Source organism: Schistocerca americana, chromosome 7 (assembly GCF_021461395.2).
Source record: "Schistocerca americana isolate TAMUIC-IGC-003095 chromosome 7, iqSchAmer2.1, whole genome shotgun sequence".
Classification (NCBI taxonomy): domain Eukaryota; kingdom Metazoa; phylum Arthropoda; class Insecta; order Orthoptera; family Acrididae; genus Schistocerca; species Schistocerca americana.
Window position 1 is genome coordinate 182,812,930 of NC_060125.1, and position 24,166 is coordinate 182,837,095.

Here is a 24,166-nt window from a genome sequence, read left to right on the forward strand (position 1 = left end):
ACTGGATGGTGTTATGTGTTACTCGAAGCATTTACTGGACCCTATGTTCTAGCAATACAACTTTCAGTGTCTAAGCAAACGAAAATTCCTTGGTCTGTAAAACTCATATTAAGCACGGTTTATCATGCATAGAATACGTTCGATTGGCACCTCGTCAGGGATTATAGATCTGTATCACTTTCATGTAGGCCTGAAAAACGAGGAGTTTGACACAAAGTCAAAAATATTGAAACAAATAATTTTCGTGTTGAGCAGAACCTAGACGCATGTGTTTGTGAGTTGTTACTGCAGAATGTTTCTCTGATAATTGTAACAGATCCACTTGGACACTTTAAGCTATTTATGAGAATTGTAGATGCATTACCAAATGGTGTAATACTGTAGCTTGCACAGTGGACTTGCATTCGGGAGGACGACGGTTCAAACCCACGTCCGGCCACATTGATTTAGGTTTTCCATGATTTCTCTAAGTCGTTTATGGAAAATACCTGGCTGACCGCTTTCCTTCTTCATCCTTCCCTAATCTGAGCTTGTGTTCCGTCTCTAATGACCTCGCTGTCGACGGGACATTCAACACTTCTCCTCCTCCTCTAGATGCATTATTGTCCTACATGTGAGACGAGAAGAAACAGTTAGTAGTTTGTTGAGATATCTGTGTAGATTTCTTAAAAGATACAAACAGGAAAATGATCTAAAATTATTGTTTAGTCGTTTGTCTAATTTCAGTAGTCAATTTTCCAACTCGTGTGCATCAAAATAGTAGTACACTGATTGTAACATCTTTATAGATAGTGCTGAGATGAAACAAATAATGTGTACCCAATTGGTAATGGACTATCTGATAATGACGGATAGTTAATGGAAATATGCAGTGTGTAACTTACAACCCGGTGGCAGGTTCATACTAAGCAGTGAAGCTTATTAATGAGATCAGGCTCCAATGTTTCGGGAGTATGCTGAAAGTGCCGGTATGAGATGAAGTATATGTAGAAAGAGATGCTAATTTCAAATTCAGTTCATTCCATTCTAAATTTGTGTCAATATTTGAAAGCTGAAATCCTAGAGATTTATCCAGAGGATCCATTAAAAAACAAGTAAGCCGTGGATAACTAACGGAATTAAAATTTAATGTACGGGAAAGAGGGAGATATGTGAAGCTCAGAGTAATTAAAGATCGGACATTACTTGCAGACTACAAAAAAATGCTGTAGTGTTTTAAGGAAACTCATTAAAGTCTGACCGAGCGAATGGCGCAGTGGTTAGACACTGGACTCGCATTCGGGAGGACGACGGTTCAATCCCGCGTCCGGCCATCCTGATTTAGGTTTTCCGTGATTTCCCTAAATCGCTCCAGGCAAATGCCGGGATGGTTCCTTTGAAAGGGCGCGGCCGACTTCCCTCCCCGTCCTTCCCTAGTCCGATGAGGCCGATGACCTCGCTGTTTGGTCTCTTCCCCCAAACAACCCAACCCAACCCATTAAAGTGTCCGCACGTATTGCATGTCCTGAAGAAATACATACTGCAGATCTAAAGACTGAAGTCCTATGGGACATTGTCAGACGAGAAAAAGGACAGCCAGTGAATATACAATATTCCATAACAATTAACGTAAACGAAAATTTTGTGAATGATGATTCACAAACTGCAAGTTCTTGCAAGAATCACGCAACTTGAAGCAACTAGAAGTAGCATAGACATCCTTCGCTGAAATTAATACAGTCATTAAAATGGTAGAAAAAAGTTCCTCGCGTGGTTGATGGAATTTAAAACAGAATTCTGAGAAGTTGTTCCAAGTTAATAAGTAATGTCCGTAGTGATATACGCAATGCGTCACTGGAACAGGGAATTTTTTTCAGACAGTACAAAACATTCAATTATTAAACCAATTAATAAGAAAGGTATCAAGACAGATGCAAACAATTATCGTCAGTTTCCTTATTGACATCTTTTTCCAAAATATTCGTAATATCCTCAATAATGTATTGCCAGTTGGTAGTTTTTGTCATTTCTCTGAGGCATTTGACTGTGTAGATCATGTTACTCTCTCACAAAAATTCGGGTTTTATGGAACTGATGCCTTCGCACACATTTGGTTAGAATCATACTTGACAAACAGAATGCCGAAGGTTGTGCTGAATAATTTAGACAATGTCGAAAGTGTAGATAATTTTTGTGACTGGGATAGAATCACAAAGCGAGTGCTAGATAGTTCAATTTTGTGTCAACTCTTATTCCTTACGTGTGAATGCCCTTCCATTTAACATTGAAGAAGCAAAATTGGTCCTTTTTGCAGACACTATTAGTGTTATAATAAACCTCATTAGAGCAAAAGCAGCAAAAGAAATGGTAAAAGATATTTTCCAAAGAATGATTAAGTGGTCCTCTCCAAATGGACATACTTAGCATACTTCCCCTCAGTAATGTGGTACTGAATAATTTTTTGGGCAACGCATCATTTAGAAATAAAGTATTGGCTGCACAAAAGCGAACAGTAATAACAGTGTGTAGCGTTCATCCACAGACATCATGTGGATACGTCTGCAAGGAGCTGGGCATTATAATTGGATTATCACAATACATATATTCAGTGATGAAATTCATCATAAATTATTCATTACAATTTCAGAAGAACAGTGATGTACATACCTACAGGAGAAAAAATGACCCTCTGTTAAAGCTATCAGTGTCTCAGAGGAGTTCAACATGGTAGAAATAAAAATTTCTCATCTTTTGCCCAAAAACATAAAATGTCTGACAGGCAGTGAAGTAAGTTTTAAATCTAATTTAAAATCATTTCTCCTGAACTAATCGTTCCAGTGACGAATTTCTACTACAAAACTGGTATCCAGTACAAGAAGAAATTTATTTTTAGTGTAGTTGCATGAGTAGCAATAAAATAATTTGTTCATTAAGGTTAACACTGATCATGCATACATATTGTGTAAACTATCTCGTTCCGCATCATTTCGATAAAAGAATCATTGACATGATCTGTAGAACATGTAACTCACTAAAAAATCCAAGGCTCAGTACCATTATTCTCCTGAATTTCATTGAATCACACTGTTCGGCCGGCCGGGGTGGCCGTGCGGTTCTAGGCGCTACAATCCGGAACCGAGCGACCGCTACGGTCGCAGGTTCGAATCCTTCCTCGGGCATGGATGTGTGTGATGTCCTTAGGTTAGTTAGGTTTAATTAGTTCTAAGTTCTAGGCGACGAATGACCTCAGAATTTAAATCACGTAGTGCTCAGAGCCATTTGAACCATTTGAACCCTGTTACATTATACCACAAATCTATATTTTGGACCAATAAATCAGCATTCAGCGAATGTTGTTATTATTTGGGATTAGATCCTTATATACGTACATTTTCTTCTTACAAAATTTAAGAGTAGAACGAAATTGGAGCCTCTATTCCAGTAGTCGTTCCAGAGAAAATTATAAAGTTCTTATTTAAATAATACCTTATTCTCCAGAAGATCTCACGAAATATCTCTGTGGTCTATTACGACACCGACCGTAAGTTTGTGAACGAAAACTTCTATTCTAACCAGTGAAAATTTCTACCAATACCACTTAATTTAGACTACGTGTGTTGGCTGAAGTTGTGGTTCTGATGTCAATTTTCCGCAAACAACTTAACAAGCTATATCTTACGTTTTTTGAACTGGCAGCATGCTGAGATTCAAGAAGCTCAAGGGTTTTGTCAATGATCGTACATATCAACAGGCTTGAAATATTGATTAACTTATGATATATCTCAATAGGTTGCCTAAGAATATGAACTGTGAACGTGCTAGTAAATTAATGTGCTCTCCTGCATTGACTAGAAGGCACCCGACTGACGTTTGTAACATTCATGTGGGAACACCAAAGGAAACTTTAGCGGGCATAAGCCAACTCCATCATCATAGATCATATTTTATCATTGCCTTTACGATTACAGTATGTACTGGCTATTATGAGCTGCTCGTCTAACGTAACGTTCTGCGCGCAACTTAGAAAGACAGGAAGCTGAACTATACTCGGATCGAATGGCTCGACTAATTAACGACAGTGGCCGATGCAGCGAGCAGCATCAGTGTGATTTTCAGGCCGGTTCCGACGCTATATAATTAAATTTTCTATCTTCACCTATTTATGAATTTATATTGTATTTTAATCCTTTCTCCAGCTGCTGTGTCAGCAAGGTGCATAATCTTGGGTAGAATTTGTGTGTGCGCGTTTTTCTTGGCCATGTGTAAAGGTATTGTGTTGTGACAAGCTTTTTGAGTTGGTTGATCTTTCTTCTATGAACTGTTTCCATTCTTTGTACAGCAGTTTTTGGGTGCTTTTCTATCTTGTTGACCATATCGGACAAAACTGTCGTATTATTAATGACGTGTGCCAGTTGCAGATTTGTTTTATACAACTCGCATTCGGGAGGACGACGGTTAAATCCCGCGTCCGGCCATCCTGATTTAGGTTTTCCGTGATTTCCCTATATCGCTCTAGGCAACTGCTGAGATGATTCCTTTCAAAGGGCACAGCCAACTTCCTTCCACATCCTTCCCTAATCGGATGAGACCGATGATCTGGCTGTCTGGTCTCCTCCCCCAAACAACCCAACCCTCTTATACAACTCGTAATTTAGCTCTTGTTTCGTAGGGTATAGGGATTTGGTTTCGTATTTTAACCAAATTTTCTGGGCAGCCTCTACAACACCAACAACTGTATCTTTTATCCCACAGCAGGCGTCCCCCAGGGTTCTGTCCTCTCCCCTCTCCTATATCTCTTGTATACAGCTCATATGCCCAAGCCACCCCCACCAGTCCACCTTCTCCAGTATGCTGATGACACCGCCCTCCTGGCTCTCTATCGTACCCATCAACGGTCTCAATGTACCTTCCAAACCCACCTTAACCAGTTCACCACTTGGTGTAGCCAGTTGTTCCTTCGTCCCACCCCTCCAAAACCTAGGCAATCATCATAGGTCGCACCACTCGCTCCTTTCACCTCCATGATTTCTACCTAATCCTTTATGGTCGTCCCATCCAGCTCACCCCCACCCTGAAATACCTTGGCCTCACCCTCGACCGACACCTCACCTGGACCCCCCATCTCCAGGCAATCCAACAGAAAGCCCATTTCTGCCTCCGCCTTCTGAAACTCCTGTCTGGCTGGACATGGGGATTGCATCCTTCTACCATCCTCCACACCTACAAATCCCTCATCTGTCCTATCCTGTGTTATGCCAGCATTACCTGGACCTCTGCCCCCACCCACTTTTACAAGGCCCTCCAAATCCTTGAACGCCATGTGCTCCGCCTTGCCTTCCGTATCCGCCTTCCTATCCCCCACACAGCTCCTGTGTGAACTGATCCCCTTCCCCCACCTCCTCCTGTTCCTCCAACATCTCCGCATCCTTTAGATTGTCCACAGGTTTGATCCACCCCACCCTCTGGTTTCCTCTTTCCTCTCCACCCCCCGTCCATTGCCGTGCCTCTATCGCTGTATCCCTCCCTCTCTCCACCTCCACACCCTCCATCTCCTTCATCAGGGCAATTTCCAACGCCTCCCTCTCCCGGATGACGAACTTCGCCATGAGATCTACCCTTCCTGCCAACTATAACCTGGCCTTGTTCCCGCCCCCCTCCCCAGGGCCCCCTTTTTGCTCTTCCCTCCTTCTCCCAGAGCGGATTTTCCTCCTTCCCACCCCCCCCCCCCCCCATCCCCTGAGACCCTGCACCCTTTACTTGCCTCTTTCCTTCCCACATCCCTCCCTACCTGGCCCCATTCAGCACGCCACCCACTCATCTTCCCCATCTCTTCCTCCCTTCTTCTGGTCTCCCTCATCTCCTTGCGCCTGGCAGATCCTCCGTTTTGATCATCGTCAGTGTGCCACATCATTGTTGTGTCAAGAGGTGTGATTTTAATTGTGTACTGCCTTGAGGTTCGCTGTCAGTGTTTGTTATGTGCTACGCCATCAGTCGATACCTTTTATGCTCCAGTCATACTGTGCCTTGTGTTCTTTTAGTTGTCGCAGTGTGTGGCTTTTTGTGTGTGCTACTTTTGAACAGTTTTTTATCTCTATTTTACAGTCACCCCGTTTTTTGTCTGTTGCCTTCCATGATGTTCCCCCTTTTTTATATCTATGTTCACCATATTCTCTCCTTTGTTATTTTAAAATGTCTTTTATTGTTTGTTCAATGTCTTTCGGCTGAAGAGCAGCGCATATACTGCTGTCAGCCCACCCCGATAGGGAATTGAAATACAATAAAGAAAAAAAATCGCGGTTGACACGAGAGCAACAGGAGTGAAACCACGACATTGGGCTGGCCGAGGCGAGTTGCGACGCCGTGAGACGGGAGATCGGCGTGCGTTCCTGCGTCCATTGATGCGGCTCGCAGCGGACGATTCGAGATAGCGTTGGGGGTGCTGCGCCAGGTCTTCGCCAGAAATCGCAGTTTATTAGAAGTTAAGTGATTGGAGATATGTTGTTTCATTTACTTCTTAAATTCTACTTGTTTTCTTGGTGAGGTGACCAGCCGCTTTGTTTGAGTGTCGTCCCACCATTCTTCTCCGTTGGCCTACCCCCAGGAAGGATGGTCCGTCTATCCCTTGTGGAGATGGGGACGGTTAGAGCAATCTGTGGTTCAGGTTGTTCAGTAATCGCCCTGTCAATTTGCCATACGTTAATAGCTTCCTCTGTCATGTTTGTCGGATTCGGTGTTAACGAATTTATAGAATTAAGGTGTAAAGGCCGAATTCCTGAAATATATTATTATCTTGCCTATCATCTTGCAAGGCGGTGTATGTGTAACGTAGAGCATGTTGTGCAGTTTATGTAAGTCTGAATTTAATGGGTTTTATTTTAATATCATTTTTATGAAGTTGCCACCCTTCCAGCGTAAGAGTCCTTTTAAAAACAAATTCACTTTCGATGAAAAATAATTTCTTAGTGTGAGTGTTTGTACCATTTCCATCCCTCTTACGGGGTGCATAGTTAATGTGTTTGTGTGAGTTGTTAAAATTTTTAGTTTAAAGTAATCTGGTGTGTTGCAGATTTGCACCAGTGTAGTTTTTCAGAGGTTGTTGTGAGCGGTCGTGACTACGGCCGTGTTGAAAGGGAACGGCAAGCTTCTCAGCCCGAAGGCTCATACTGTCAATATTGTTCTCTCTGCCTCGAAATAAAATTGTAACTTGATATTTCGAGGGTGTTTTCTGCTTATAAATTTTAAAGCTGTTATTGAAAAGGCTTTTATGAATAAAATTCCCATTTGTTAAAGGTAATTTCATTTTCATCAGTTACTCCCTGGCAGCTACTTCCACGCTCACCTAGTGTGATTAAATTTGTTAATGTTGCCGATGAATCGCTAGTAAATAAGGTAAATTCTTTAAGAAAAGATTTTGAAAGTAAATTCATGGTTCCAAGCTATTTTTTAATTAGAGTATAATTAGTGTAGCTGCGTATTTCAATGTTGCAGTTACAGTGTGATTGGTCCAAAAGTAGGTAAACGAGTCAACGTCGGCCAGTGCTGGGCCATATCGATAGCTCTGCCATAGTCTACGTGACAGCCAAAGGACGCGTCGAGGGGCCTATAGCCCAGGTCATACCTCTTTCCTCTGGCTGTTCCTCACAATGCATCCGTAGTAGGATGGCTCTATAGCTGATTTAACCAGCCATGGAGATTAAACTCAGTATATGATATGAGTCATTACTGTTATAGCTTAATGAGACTGGAAATGTAAAATTCATGTTGTGGGCTGTACGACTGTAGAGTAATTTCACACTAATAAATGTCATATTGCTCTTCTAAAATTATTTGTACATAACACAGTGTTTGAGAACACTCTGTCTCGCCGGCTTATGCTTAAGTGATCTCTCAAACCGATCTAGACGAAGAAACGCACTGAAATCTGTATTCCTTGATATGACTTACTAACTCTAATCTTCACTTGATTTTGACAGTGTGCGTGGCATAGTAATGGGAGTTCACTTATTATGAATCAGTTTCTCATAAACAGTGTAAAAGAGCTTGTTGGGCTACTGAAAATTAATAAATTTTTTTAATAATCAGTGTTCGACTTTACTGTACAATCAATCCGCTCCACTTCCCCATTCTGCCTTTCTTAAAGAGCTAATTACAATTATAGACCGAACACAATGATTCTGAGACTACACAGAATCTCTGTCACTGAGTTACACGTGTAAGAGGGAGGAAACGTTTGGAGTCCAAGTGTTCACTCACAGCTTCTTCAAATACGGTCGATGATTCTTTCTGAGTGGCTTCTCCATCTATGACCTAACTATCCACAAAATCTCTTTGCTTTTTCTAGTGGTTATGAAGTACTTGCAATGCAAGTACCATACCTTTCAGGGGGTGCTTTCTTGATGACGGACTATTGATAGGTGTGACAAGGTTCAGCAAACATAGCAGAGCGTTTCGTGTGTCGCCGGCCCAGCATCACATCTCTCGCCGCCAGGTGCTCTCTCCGGTTATCGCCGGAGGCCAAACGGCCTCCGTGGGTACTCTTTCCTCTCCACTGTGCCTCACGCTGACGTCATCGGCTCGTCGTCATCGCGGCAGTCAGCGGCAGCTCTGCGCGGCGCGGCTGAACCGGGCTATCGCGACGGCAGCTGTCGGAGATCGCTCATTCTATGGAAATGAAGGGCGTTACGGCGCCTCGCAGGAGGCGAGCCTACCCCCGCTCCCATCGCCGCTCCTGCTGCCGCCCCCATCGTGAATGTTTAATGCGACCGCCGTCTGAGCAGGCGCGGCCGCAGGGCTTTAGCCCCACCGTGGAGGGCGGCAGGGAGGTGTCGATGCCTCGTACTTCCACGGCCACTTCCAGATAAGGCGAGCAATGGATTCTCCGGGCGGTTAAACGAAAGCTCCTCGCGGATTAAGTATCGGCCACGATCTGCATTTGCATACACCTGAAGAGAAAAGCACAGTTTCAGAGCACAGCTGAAAGATCTCTTCTTTGAGTTTTGTCGAATGATCGGGTCTTACCGGGCTCCAAAGTACTGTAATTGCAACATCACTGTCCTATAGTACGTGTTTTTTGTGAGAAATATTTTTCATTCACGAAATTTACATAATAAAGTATTATTCTCAACTAAAATAATAGCAACAGCGTTTTGAGACGGAAATTTTTGTATTTAATTTCGCTTTTTCTTCAATTTACAAAAAAATGGTTGGTTCAAATGGCTCTGAGCACTATGGGACTCAACTGCTGTGGTCATAAGTCCCCTAGAACTTAGAACTACTTAAACCTAACTAACCTAAGGACATCACACACATCCATGCCCGAGGCAGGATTCGAACCTGCGACCGTAGCGGTCGTGCGGTTTCAGACTGTAGCGCCTTTAACCGCTCGGCCACTCCGGCCGGCTTCAATTTACATTATTTATTTTATATGAAATATGTAAATTTTATTTTTTAATTTAACTACTATACCCACAGAAATTAAGATCAATTTAAAATCACATGGATATAGTTGGAACACGTAACGGTGTTTGTTGGACTGGTGAGTGTCACGAGCGCATGAGAGGCACTGAACTCTAGAGTCAAAGACATTAGTAATTGGTTATCTGTTCTGAATATAATGTAAAGTGAGCGCAGACAGATGAAGCCGTGAAGTGTTGCACGTGAGAAGGATAATGGTGTTCGCCAGACTGGTTGGTGATACGCTGAGTAAGGAACACGTAACGTTACCGTTGTAGACGTTGAAAATTAGTCATCTGTGTGAAAAGAGGTTTAAAACGAGCGTCGACAATCGTAGTTCGTAGAATAACGCTTAAAAGACACTGCTGTAGAACGTGTTTACTGCTCTTTAATAAGAAATGAATCCTCGTGTAATATCACTTATACAGACAGCGGTGTGGAAGAAGGTAGGGCATATGAAAGTGATCAGAATGTGAGACCATAGCATGATGAACCTCATATGATTCATAATCAATATAATTCATAATCATATTCTGGATAAAGGAGTGCAGCGGTTGTGGCCGAGTGGTTCTAGGTGCTCCAGTCCGGAACCGCGGTGCTACTACGGTCGCAGGTTCGAATCCTGCCTCGGGCATGGATGTGTGTGATGTCCTTAGGTTAGTCAGGTTTAAGTAGTTCTAAGTGTAGGGGACTGTGACCTCAGATGTTAAGTCCCATAGTACTCAGAGCTATTTGAACCATTTTTCTGAACAAGAGTCCAGAGTTGGGAAATTTCATGTGGGGATACTGTAATGCGTCGTTCCATTTGGACATGACGGGTTGCTTAAGCAACTATATAGATCGGAAGACAAATACTGGTCGGAATAACTGATTGCAATTAATGTGCAACTGTCTGCCTCCATAGCTAAGAGGCAGTCTGCCTTCGGCATTGATGAAGCTAGAACGCCTCTTGTGCTGCTTGCGAGCGCGCGCGCATTTGTTTACATCCGTGTGCCGGCTAGTCTCCGTGTCCGAATTCATCGACCATCAGCCATTTCCTACAGCCAAGCCAAGATTAAACTAAAGCGAACGAAGCAGAACGGTTTATGCAGAACAAAATGGCTCTCCCGCCGCAAAATGTTCTCGGAATTGATTTTTCGATCCTTAATACCGTTGTCTGCATGAAATTGGCAAAACAAGAGCTATGCGCCGACCTTAAGCGGCGCCATGATACCGATCCCAAGTTCCGATACTCTGACGGCCTTTTAGGGTGTGCTGTAGTTGAACACGCCAGTTTTTATCCTCCGAACGTTGAGGATTTTCGAACTCCCTTTCAGGTGCTATCGGACGTTGTTGTTGCCGCCTTTGAATCTTATGAAAACGTTGTCAGCCACATTGGTAAAACGTGCAAGATGATAGAAACCTACCGCGTCCTCAGTGGTGTCCGTGAGATAAAAATTTAATTGAGTAAACACGTGCTTTCTTAAATGGTAATTGTCAGCTGCAGGGCTGTCGCCGTGTTCGACGACCAACCGCTCTTTTTCAGGTAGTGATGAGGAAGGCCACAACAGTTCTGAACGTCAGTGGTCAGAATCTCACGCGTCCGCGGCGGGGCTGCCTGCTGTGCCCGCTCTGAATCAAATGGTTCAAATGGCTCTGAGCACTATGGGACTCAACTGCTGAGGTCATTAGTCCCCTAGAACTTAGAACTAGTTAAACCTAACTAACCTAAGGACATCACAAACATCCATGCCCGAGGCAGGATTCGAACCTGCGACCGTAGCGGTCTTGCGGTTCCAGACTGCAGCGCCTTTAACCGCACGGCCACTCCGGCCGGCCGCTCTGAATCAATCGGCATCGGCGTCGACTCGTCTCGACAACGCAGTAGACTTTATGCCCGTCTCTCCTACACTGACGGCAGTGGCATTACCAACGGACGATGGCCGTCAGCAGACGAAGGTATCTGTCCCGGCACCACCTTAGTTAATCGTGGAGCCCCACCGACCTCCGCTTTTCTGCCGTCTGGAAGCATGTCAGGTGACAGCCGTTCGCCATCCGACGCGGAACAACATGTTAGGAAGCAACGGCCGCTTAGGAGATGGTAGCGACAGACACACTTCCATTCTGATGACTACCTCCATCGGATGTGTGCACAGGATGACGAACCACCTACTGGTGATACGCTGTCCTCCCACCCCTGCAACCGGACGATGCGATGTGTCTCCTTGCCTCCGCCTCCAGTCAACATCCACCTATGGATACCGAACTTCCCCCGCCTGCGTCTGAGGCGGCTGCCCCCCTTTATGTGTCTAAAGCTGCATGTAGGCACACCTCTGAAAGTGTTCCACTGCATCGGGCCAGTGAGACATCTCCTGGGCAGACGACGCCGCTGCTGAGGATGGACGTTCTGGAGGTGTACAGAGCGATGGAACTCCATTGGTGAGGTCAAAGTGATGTTTCATTTAACGAGGACCTATCGGGGAGCACCCCGTACTTCCTCTGTGTTTTTATCGCCCTCCCTCGTGCCGAGGTAGCTTTTCAAATTTATCGCACAGTCAAAGCCAATGTCAATACCGGTCGTGTGCGCCAGTAGCTGTGCGACGGTACCTAACGTTTACTGCTGCTGAGTTGTTGGTCCAAACAGCAACCCCGAAGAGCCAACCAGTTGCGTGTTTTTCTACGATTACTCGTACTTTAGATACTGGGGTTTGAACGGCTGTGATTAACAAGAATAGCTCCATGTAGTCATATGGTCAAGCCACGCACGTCTGATTTCAGGCCCCGCCGCTAATTCGCTGCAAATAGTGACAGCTGTGATCCTGCAGTGAAATAGTCTGTGCGTTTGCGGCCGGTGTGGCCGAGCGGTTCTAGGCGCTTCAGTCAGGAATCACGCGACCGCTACGGTCGCAAGATCGATCCTGTCTCGGGCATGGATGTGTGTGATGTCGTTAGGTTAGTTAGGTTTAAGTAGTTCTAAGTTCTAGGGGACTGATGACCTCAGATGTTAAGACCCATAGTGCTCAGAGCCAATTGAATTTGAAGTCTATGCGTTGGCTAGAATTGCGAGTTAATAAGGTACATATAAACACAAAATTAAAGTTAAATGAATAATTTAATAACAATGGTTATATCCCGAAAGCTGTAATTTATATAGATGACAGAGAATTATGTTGAATAATGTTTATTCAAGAAAGAGCATCAAGTAAACGGGAAGTGATCATCCTCTATTCATTTGAAATACAGGCAGAAAATACCCATATCAAATGCTATAAAGTTACGCTGAAAGTGTTACGAGAATGCTAACCAAATTCCCAAACTATAAAGTTATCACACACTTGCGATAACTAAGTCCATTTCGTGATCACCATACGCGAAATATTGACCAGCTCAAAATATTTCCGAATTAAAACATGATGATTGACCAACTGAAATACGTGATACGAAGAATAACAATTCATACGCTGTGTGTTCCCTTTTCAGTAAGACAAGAGGAAAAAATTAGTATCCTATACTGCAGCATATTCAGCCCTCTCGAAATGTAATCCCCTCAAAGTTGTATTGTAGCAGCCGTTCACCATCCAGAATCACTCCCCAATACGACTGAAACACGAAAGTTACGACAGGAAGGTCTGACTTCTTCCTGCTCTCAAGACAAAGTGTCTGAATTGCTTCCTTGAGCTCTTCACTGGAAAAGTCCCAGTCTCTACTGCCATTAAATTGGATGAAGGCCATCCACACCAAAAATACTTCGTCGTTACGCTCTACAGACATCAGTTGACTCAACATTACCACTTCCTGGACTAAAGCAATATGTTACAACAATATTTAACGAAAGGTATGTCGTAACATTCTGTTACACTCAGGTCATTTACATGAAATACAAGCAATAGTTGGTTCATAAATAAATAAGCCAGCATTCTTGTGCTACTGTGCTGACGATAAATAATAACAGACTGTTGTTAAATATTATTTGAACAAATATTTATCCCTTCTTGACAGAAGCATCTTTTGGTTCTCTTTTCAACTGTGGTTTCCTGTAACTTATGCGATTAACTACTTTTAAATTAGCACAGCTATTTAATAGCAATTACAGGATACTTCTGATTAAACTTACTAGCAAAATAGTAAACCTTTCATTAAATAGCTAGACAAGTGTGACTATATGAGTTATTCACGCTGTGCTCTTTTGCTGTGTGATTGTCATAGACAAGATGTTCCGACAAGCATTTATATTATGAAACCGTTATAAAGGACGCCGTAAATCAATAAATAAAATAGGTACATACACGTAGCTTTCATGATGATTGCTGCACTACAATACTGCCATCTGAGAGACCGTTTGTTGAAACAACATGAGGCGATTGAAAGTTACTAATTTTGACGATCACTGTGAAAATGTTTATCCGCGGTGAAATATTAACTTCCGTAGTTTTAAAGATGTTGTATCGTTATGTCACTAGATGCTCCTCATGTATCGGAGAAAGCTATGTACTCAGATTTACGTTAGTGTTTAAGGGTAAAGTATTACAGACTCTCCGAGAACTGTTAGAAGCCACCTTTCTGTTTGTCTCAAAGTCCGCCAATGCTGGGAGCATAGCCGGCCCTCTTAAGCGATCGACACGTCGTCCACATACACTAGAATTTTCTCCACATCTGGTCCTCTGCTGACACCTTGCACAGCCTCGCCTGGTGCAGCAGTGTGACGTCCTCGTCTAGTCGACTCGCACCCAGCCGAGCAAGCAGCTTCACCTTACCTTGTACCAATTCTAGGTGGTCGATTAGCTCGCCTACGGACGCGTAATGTTATACGTGCGTTGCAGACATCGACGTTGCCCTCTTTCAGGCGGTGAAAGTTGCAACATTTTGTGCTCCCCCATGGCTTTTCGGCACTCGCGTCCGATTCTTTCCCCACTGGTAGTGGGGTGGTGATCCTGACTGCATCCTCGCTGATACAGCCTACCTCCTGTTGCCACAGATTTGGCTCTTGTATTTAGTGGCGACAACATCATAAATTTCACAAGCTGCGACATCGTCGCGAAAAAACTCAGTGACCCATATATGTAATAAGTTTCCTTTAATTTACGTCTATGGTGACAATCCTTTCTGTTTAACAGATTACCGGTTTCGGTCTTTAATGACCACCATCAGATCTGTCTCATAAAAACAAAGTCCTAATGCACTGCAACCATAGTGGCATAGTCAACTGTTAGGACATTGTTTTTATGAGACAGATCTGATGATGGTCATTAAAGACCGAAACCGGTAATCTGTTAAACAGAAAATATTGTGACCATACACGTAAATTAAAGGAAACTTAAGATCATAAATGTCTATGCGCCATCTGATTCCGATCGCCTCCGCGAACGTTTCATTTCCTTCTTTAGGCGGTCACGCCTCTCTTCCTGGGTGGGCAGGATGCCTTGATCATGGGAGACGACTTCAACTCCACCCAGACGCACTAAGACCAACTGCCGTGACACTCTCCGCGTGCGGGGCCAGTGGCAATTGCTAAATACCTAAGCCATGTGGGTTGTTGGGAGCGTGTTCATAGTTATCGTCCGGGATTAACGCATTTTACTAGCCATTCTTCCAGGCGCCTCGATCGTGTTTATATCCATCGCAGTACTGTCATTGGAGTGCAGGCTCCTGAAGTCTGGTCCGTTGCGTTCTCTGAGCATGACGCATATATCCGTGCCGTCAGCCTCTGCCACCAAAGGGTAGAACGCGGCAGGGGACCTTGGAAACTGAAGACGATCAACCGTAGTTCACCCGACTGCTGGCAACTCATCGAGACTTGTTTTCGAAGCCGATTCATATCATTCTACTCAGTCATGGTGGGTCCTCTGTGCAAAGCCTCCCCTCCCCAGGGCCTTTATTGGCTGTGGAAAGGAGATAGCGCCATGGCGGCGACGAACTCAAGATTTCTACTTCACCATTCTCCGGATATGTACTGTGTGCCATATTTCCCAGAGCGTCAGGCGATGCTAAATCCTGCCAAGACACAGCTCACTGCCCTTTCTCAGCGTCACCTGGAAGGAGCTATTGTCTGGACGGGCACTCACGACGGGTTCGAGCAGGAGCGCCTGTGATTTCGGAACGGCGCCACCGTCGGAGAACTTTGAATTACGTTCTTTCGATCTTACTACTGATGATGGGCGGCGCTTAGATATCCAACGCGATGTAGAGCCTGCCATCCATATGCATTTCGTTGTCCTGTTCTCTGCACAACGTCACCACCGTGCAACATTGCGGCGGTCTCCCAACCCTTCTTTCGTTCGGTTCCTGGGGATGCAACGATCGGTCTGCTTGCCGACGTCACGTAATGCTATCCAGGTGGATTCAACGAACAAATCGCCCAGCCCTGAAGGCCTCGAATTAGAGTTTTATCCGAGATTTCACCGCCTACTGATGCCGGTGGAACGGAAATTTGTCGAGGCCGTATGTCGCCTATCGTGCAGTTCCCAGACGATTTCCTCGACGGTCTCATCATCCCCACACACAAGACTCGGGGTACGTCACGGCGATGCGACACCAACAGCGGCACGAATATCTTTATTCTGCTTTGGGCACATGGCTTAAACGGAAAGCCTGGTACATGGTTTACCCTGATCAAACTTGGCCTCTTCCGCTGTCGACAAATAATCACTTTTGCTCGCGCTCGTTGCGTGCGCGGTTTTTGGCCGCTTTTGACCAGAGAGGTTCTCGATTGGGTCGATCACGACTACCTGGATGGGGTGCTCCGCCATATGGGATACCGCCGACGTCGTAAAGCGTCACCTTCGCAGTGCCAATGGCCGTCTCTCTCCTCCCATCTTGATCCGCCGTTCGGTGCGTCAAGGCTACCTGCTCTCTGCTCTGTTGTATGCTTTCACTATGGAGCTTTTGCTCTGTGGCCACCGCCAGCGCCTGCCTTGGATGTCTCTCAGCGGCCATGTATTCAGCTGCCCTGCTTATGTGGACGATCTCGTCCTCGTTCTTCGCAGTGGTGCTGAGTTTGGGGAGTCATTGCCATGGGTTACCATATACAGTGAACCTTCTGATAGTTGCCTTAACGTCCCCAAATCGAGCGCTGTTGCTGTAGGTGCTGGGCTTCCTGCGGATTGAGCAGCTCCTTTCTGTGTGGCTAATATCCAATGCCTAGAATTCAATTTCGCAAGTGATTTGCGGCGCACGATCCCCGTTAACTGCCGGTCCCTTTTGTCCAAGATATTAGCTGGGCTCCTAAGTTATTGTTTACGAACACAATATGTAAATGTGTGTTTGGCGTCACATACCCCCGACGTGGCACAAACACTCCCCACGCTATCGCTCATGGTGCGCCGTTTGATAGCAGCCACTGCTGTTGAAGGTACAGTATGAGAACCTCACCCTCCCGCGGTGCAGGACTGGTTTAGACCTGTGTCCTGTCCCTGAGCGATAGCCCTTTCCGTCAGCTCGCAAATAGTGCTGTGACGCCATTGTCTCACGCGCCTTACCAGCCTGTTGCCGGAGGCCCTTCCACCACGCTCTCTCTCATCTCCTATCCAGCTTTCGGACGTCCCTCCACCCTTCTTTTCTTCCGAGACTTTTTACTCAAACCGGGCTATGTCCGTACTGCGATACTTCCAATGTGCTTGATATCCACGAATATGATCTACGGCTTCCTTCCGCAAAACAGGTCACCGTATGTGGTTGAGGGATAGCATCCCCTCGACGACTGGAGCGTCTGGCGATCGGTGTATGCTCCTTATCTTGCCACTGATGTCAAGTCTGCATTATGTCTTACGGTCAGTGGGTATCAAGTATGCCGCTCACGCCTTCACGGGATTCAGATTGCAGACACCAAGTTGTGTGTCGTCTGTGACGTCCTGGACAGGGACGAGCATCGTCTGGTGTGCGGATCGGTGTCTGGTTCTTCGCGCAACAGATGCTGGGCTTAATTACCCGTCCGACTTCTCATCAGATACCTCCTCTCCTGCTCCTCTTTCCGGACACGGGGTACTTGCCACAAACGAAGACAAACTCGCCAAAGTGGATTTGCGGACAAGCAGTTCACTACCTCTTGGGCGATGGCGAGGATAATGTCCTTGATATTTGGTTTTTCACAATTAACGACAATGTGGAATTATCTGCAATCCCAAATACAGACAATTTTTCTCCAATTTTTTTTTGTAGTGTCTGTCTTAATACAACACAGGGCTGGGGTGCTACTGTACTGAGACTCTGATCAACCTATTTTCCACTATTAGTACCGGTTATTCTCTGGTCATTGGAGTGCTTAATCCCGAAAAGCTTTGAATCGATAGCCCTACCGAGTGTGGCGACTTATCGCTCGCTCTCCTCCTGACGTCGGTTTCCTGCTGTGCTCCCTCGTATTAAAGAAAAAGATTAAATAAATTTAAGACATCATTGGTGTTCCTTGCATCTCTACTCTGCGTTTCCTACAGTTTCCTTGATTCCTGGGGAAGGGAACAGGCCATGGTGGCCAGCCCTCGGATTGAAACCCCCGCCCACTTTTCCCCTCCTTTCCCTTTGCGCATCAGGAACGTTCATTTAACAAATTCACAAAAACAGCTGTCAGGATATTAAACTCCAAAATCAGAGATCTGTGTTCGTTTGTTCTCATCGCTTTGTTTCATTCGGTGTATGTGATAGGATTCTGAAAATCAGACTGCATTTTTCGATCTAAACAAAAAGTGGTCAGCGCTTCAGAAAACCATTGAAGACCCGAGTTCGATTCCTGGCAGGGTCGGAGAATTTCTAATCTCCAGGATTGAGTATTGTGTTTTCTTCATCATTATCTAATCGTCATCGATACACAATTCGCAGAAGTCGAATCAAATAAATGACTTGCACCTGACGACCGATCTTCCCGGCAAGACGCCGCAGCTACACGACGTTTGGTTATTTTTTAATGTCCTACGGTAACGGTGAAATGAAAGACAAATCTGTATTTCAGCGCCATTTACAACTGCTGTATCTCACTTCCGTTCTACTCTTCTCTTGCAATTTATCTTTAATTCTCTTATTTAACTGCATTCAAAACATGCATGCAAACATCTACACTCATAACTCTCACACGTGCACAGTTATCATAATTCTGAAGTTCCAGTTAGTGGAAATGATATACAACACGCCGCAAAAGAGTTTATTGAGGACTAAAAAAATATGATCTTTAACGTACTCGCAGTTTTTGACGCCTGTTGACTGCCATCTTTAACAACTGTTCAATTAGCTCCGCCAGTGCCAATGCTTCTAAAATGTTACGTTGCATTATATATGAAAAGGAAGTCTATCTGTATATTGGTTAAAAATATGAATTCATGGTTACAATCTCAACGCAAAAGTAACTGAGTTTAGTTTAACTTCCCTTCGACTGTTTAGATTTCTTGTTGCCAAAGATATATCCAAGTAAGCTACACCTACCCCGTGGCGTACGAAGACGGTGAGTAGTGCAGCAATCTCTGAAACTATATCCTATATGGCGACTAATTTCTCACGAATATTACATAACTCACCAGAAACATGATCGATGAAGGTAAATGGCTGATGGATAGCCGTAATATACGATGCGTATTCGGAAAATAAGGTCCAATTAGAAACAGAAACCACTGTGAAAATCCGATGGACCTTTGCACGGATGCGTTGGGCAGTGTATTTAATATGCCTGTCGATCGCTTCACGTTGCACTCTTCAGTTCAGAGAGCAAAGTGATCACGTAGAAATTCCTAAAACAAACTTTGGCCCATATAAATAGATACTCGTCAGCATTTAGCTTCTTCTTTCTTCTACTAGACAAAGTAAACGGCTTGTCTGGCACCAAAGTACCGTAGGGAACCTCCACAAGTAGACCTGTACTCTCAGCTGTACTCCATGTCTTCCAAGCCAAGATGTTTGCATAATGAAAGCTTCAAGGCGACCGTAGCCAGCATGAGTACCCATACTACAGCCAAGGTCAACCATGTACTGCCTCCAAACACAGCAGAAACATCACACGTGAAATGCATTCTTAAAAAATGTTCAAATGTGTGTGAAATCTTATGGGACTTAACTGCTAAGGTCATTAGTCCCTAAGCTTACACACTACTTAACCTAAATTATCCTAAGGACAAACACAAACACTCATGCCCGAGGGAGGACTCGAACCTCCGCCGGAACCAGCCTCACAGTCCATGGCTGCAGTGCTTTGACCGCTCGGCTAATCCCGCGAAAATGCATTCTTAGTCCACGAAATACATTGGGATCACTCATTAGTTACTGCTTATTGAATTGGTCAGCCAAGTCAATCTCTATTGTTCTCAATTAATTGTACACAGGAACACTGCGCCGCCAACGGCGACGATAGCACGACGCAGAGGCATGTCCGAAAGAACAGATACCACCGGTGACCATGCAGCGATCTAGAATGAAATGATAATTAAATCAAGACCCTACTCTGCCGACAGGCGTTGATATACATCAACGGTAACAGTTGAAAATATATGCCCCGACCGGGACTCGAACCTGGAATCCCCTCCTTACATGGGAGACGCTCCAACTTGCTGAGCCATAGAGAGGACATAGAATACTGCGACTGCAGGGACCTGTCCAGCACGCACCCCGTGAGGCCCACATTCCCAACTTAATGTCCACACACTACATTCTTAGTGCCCCTGTCCACTACACACATTACTCACGGCAGACAATCTTATCGAGTCCCTTAAGAGCTCGGGCAATAAGTGTGCATCCGCACTGAAGAAGAACGTCAATGGCCGAATGCACAGGTATTGCCCAAGCTCTAATGGGACTCGGTAAGATTGCCTGCAGCGAGTAATGAGTGTACTGGTCAGGGGAATTACGAATGTAGTGCGTGGATATTAAATTGGGAACGTGGGCTCACGGGCTGTGTGCAAGGGATAAGTCCCTGCAGTCGCCCTATCCTCTGTGCCCTCGGTGGGTCAGATGGATGGAGCGTCTGCCATGCAAGCAGGAGATCCCGGTCGGGGCACATATTTTCAACTATCCCCGCTGATGTATATCAACGAATGTCGGCAGCGTAGGGTCTTGGATTTGTTATCATTTAAAACAACAGTGTCTCCCGCCAAGTAGGTGGGTCTGCTGAGAATTTTCGCTCAGAGCTATGCAGCCCACACAACATAAATCTCATGCGTTTCTTTTTTCAAGACAATTTTCAGCCGCATTCTGCAGGGGCAATGAAGGCGCTCCTGCAGCGTTTCCGATGGTGAGTGTTTGATCACCCACTATACAGCTCTTGATTGGCTCCCTCAGTTGTTCATCTCTGCTCACATGAACTTCTGGCCGCGAAGACAACATTGTGACACAAACAATGAAAAACAGACGAGCATAGAGAACTGGCGGAAAGCAGAGGCGCCTTCTTTCTGTGACGAGGGCATTGGAAAGTTCGTACAACGCCACGACAAGTGCTTAAGTGGGAGCGGTGACTATTTAGAGAGTTACCTGGAAGGTGTGGCTAACAGTTGTGAATAAAATAATTTTTGATTTTCACGGTGGTTCTCATTTCAGGACCGGTCGGACCTTACTTTCCAAACAGCTCTCGTATTTGCTCATGGAAATTCAGTGTATACAGAACATTTTATGGTGAAATGCTCGCAGACAATGGTTTATTTCATGTAGGATGGCACACTCAGTTTACATTCAATTAAATGTTCAAAATGGTTATTAAATACAATAAATATGACGTAGTGAACCATTACAGAATAATGTAATGTAGTCGAATTAAATCAGGTGATGATAAAGGATTTATATTAAGAAGTTTGGGAGCAAAATAACTGATGATCGATGAAGTAGAGAGGGCATAAAATGCAAACTAGATACGGCACGAAAATCATTCAGAGAATAATAAAGTTTTTATGATGGAATATAAAGTTTTTAGCAAGTCTTTTCTATAAGTATTTGTCTGGAGTGACTTACAATAAGTGGAAGAGAACACTGGCTTGTGGAATGTGGCGTTAGAGAGGAATGCCGAAGATTAGATTGGTAGGTCGTATAACTGATGAGAATGAACTGAATCGAATTGGGGAAAGGAATAATTTATTGGATAACTTGTAACAGAAGAAATCGATTGACAGGACACATCTTGAGGAACGAAAGAATCGTCACCGTGGTAATGGAGGGGCGTATAGAGGTAAAATTTTGTAGAGGGCTGGGAAACCAAGGGATGAATTCAGTAGACAGGTTGGAAAGGATGTGGACTGTACTAGATATTCTGAGATGAGGAGTATGAAGCGTCATGGAGAGCTGAATCAATCCGTCCTTCGGACAGAAGATCACAAAAATCCGAGCGAGGTTGCGTAGTGGCTGGCATACTGCACTCACATTTGGCAGCACGACGGTTCAAATCCCCATGCGGCCTTCCAGATTTTGGTTCCCGTGAGTTCCCAGATCGCTCCAGATGACTGCTTAAATGTCACTCTTTCTTCGTAATGTTCGCTTGTGCTCCGTCTTCAATGACCACGCCATCGACCTGACAGACTTTAATTATCCTTCCTTGGAAGACCATAACAACAACTACTATTTACAGAAAAGAATTTGAAAACTGTAAATTTTTCTTTCTGGATAATTGTAGCACACCACAGTTACACTCTGTAGCTGTTACCTCAAATTTTTTCAATCCTATCTCCAACAGGTGGCACTGATTGTACACATCTTTTGACAACGATAACTGATTATTAACATCGTATGCTTTCACCAACCAGGCCAACAGCTGACATCAGTCCTACCTATTTCCTCAACTGTTCTTCAACCTTCTGCGTTCCCAGTTCCTCCAATTTTACGTTCATTTTGATATTTTAGGGCACACTACCGATACAACACAAACTAAACATGTGTAATATTCTATACGCATTTATATATGTCACGTAACATAGACAGCATTAATCAATAGAACCGGACAAGTACTAGTTGGACTCTCTTTCTGAGGATTCCGTACAAACTTATTTATGCATATAGATAATAATAATATTTTCGTGTGATTCAGTGGCATCGTGCAGGAAACGGAACATACAACTGAACGTGGAATCCGAGCCACGTGTTGTTTGTGGCGACTCCGTCATTGAGAGCTGGAGACTGAAAAATGTGCCATCCGATTGAAATTCGATCCCGTGACCTACCAGTTTCCAGGCACTACGTGTACCCAGACAGTTTATCCACAGATTCTGATGAGTGAATCTGCGAATAATAAAATATTTCACATACAGGACCGTATCTTTTGATTCCATTGACGTAAAAGTTTAAACTAATTCCACAGCCAAGTGACTGCAGACTGTAGTATTTGACATAAATTTCAAGGTGGTACTTCTATCCGTTGTTTAGAAAAACGCGTTTTTACAGAAGACAGTATCTTTTGATGCGGTGACTTAGAAGTTTAAAATTCATACTCTGACAAGGGACCGTAAACCTTAGTATCTGACATAAATTTCAACTTGATACCTCTAGCCTTCCCGGAAAAAAAAGTGTCTCAACAGGTGGACAGAGAGACAGATGGGTCACAAATGGCCAAAAACGGAATAATATATATATATTTTTTTAATTGTACTATAGAACCTAGCTTCTCGTCAAATTTCAGGACTTTAGACCAACGCGATTTATCTTACAGTCTTTGCGAATATGTGACATGAATGTCGGTACGTTTCGATTGCATTGACTTAGAAACCTAAATTTGTCACTCACCGCAGTAGGTGTTAGTATATGACATAAATTTCAACTTGATACATCTACTCATTCCTGAGAAAAAGGGATCTCAACAACTGGGCGAACAGATACGGTGCCCTTGAAAAAAAAAAGAAGAAAGAAAGAAATGAAAAACAGAACGATAAATAATTTACCAAAGAAAAGTCTGTGAGAAGTTGCGCAATCTTTCTTTACGAATATCTCGGTAAGAGGAAAGAAATTTAAGGAACACGTGAAGCAGTTCACATTATTTTAGTCACATCCACCAGGAGTAACGCGACATTAGCCAGGCCGATGCAAATCGCGAGGCAGGTGAGCATAGCGCCAGAGTTACAGTCGCTGAGGGGAGCTTCCTTCTTGCGGAGAAGAAACAGAACGGGCGTTGCTAGCGGTGGCGGTGGCGGTGGCGGTGGTGGCGGTGGTGGTGGTAGTGGTGGCGTAGGGCCAGAGTAGGGGACGCGAGACAAAGTGCGGCGCCACTTAACGAACCGGGCGAGTCCCGCTGCAGTTAATAACGGCAACACGCCGCGCCCCGCGGCAGCTGCGAAAGTCTGCAACACTCGCGCGCTGTGAGGGTTGCCGGAGGATAAGGAGGAATACGCGAGACGACGAGGAGCGGCGGAGGGAGCAGGGAGCGCGAGTCGGGGGCTCGAGGCGGGGGCCCGGGCTGGCGGCGGCGACGACGACTCCTGGCGGCGACGTCACGTAATGACTGGTGCGCGCCATCAGGCGGTCGCATTAGGCCGTAACGAGCGCTGCCGCTGACACCTGCTTGTCGCGCGCTGATTCACCGGCGCCAGTGCGCTTGTTCGCCGGCGCCACGCGCCGTGTCGCCTCACCCTGACATTCGCCCACTTTTCCGGGCGAGGCGTCCCGGAGTGCGCGAATCGCGCTCCGTACGTCGCTTCCATCACACTCTGTCTCCGACGACCAAAAAGTGTTCTGCGCTACAATTCCCGCAACACAGGGCGATCCTTAGGTGTGGAGCTTGTCTTCCAAAAGCAACACATGTGGATAAAGAGAAATTCAGAGTCAATTAGCGATACTCTAGTATTTTTTCTAGTTGACCCTGTGCTGAGATACGTCT

At 44.9% G+C, this 24,166-nt stretch overlaps 1 protein-coding gene across 1 annotated transcript in view; it reads right to left on the reverse strand.

The window, feature by feature from the left end:
• The window catches only part of LOC124622834 (trypsin alpha-3-like), a 179,859-nt gene extending 156,054 nt beyond the window's left edge, over nucleotides 1-23,805 (reverse strand). The window contains exon 1 of the mRNA XM_047148625.1: nucleotides 23,680-23,805. Coding sequence (XP_047004581.1) covers nucleotides 23,680-23,805 — 126 coding nt within the window. The remainder of the gene's footprint in view (nucleotides 1-23,679) is intronic.
• Between the last annotated feature and the right edge of the window lie 361 nt (nucleotides 23,806-24,166).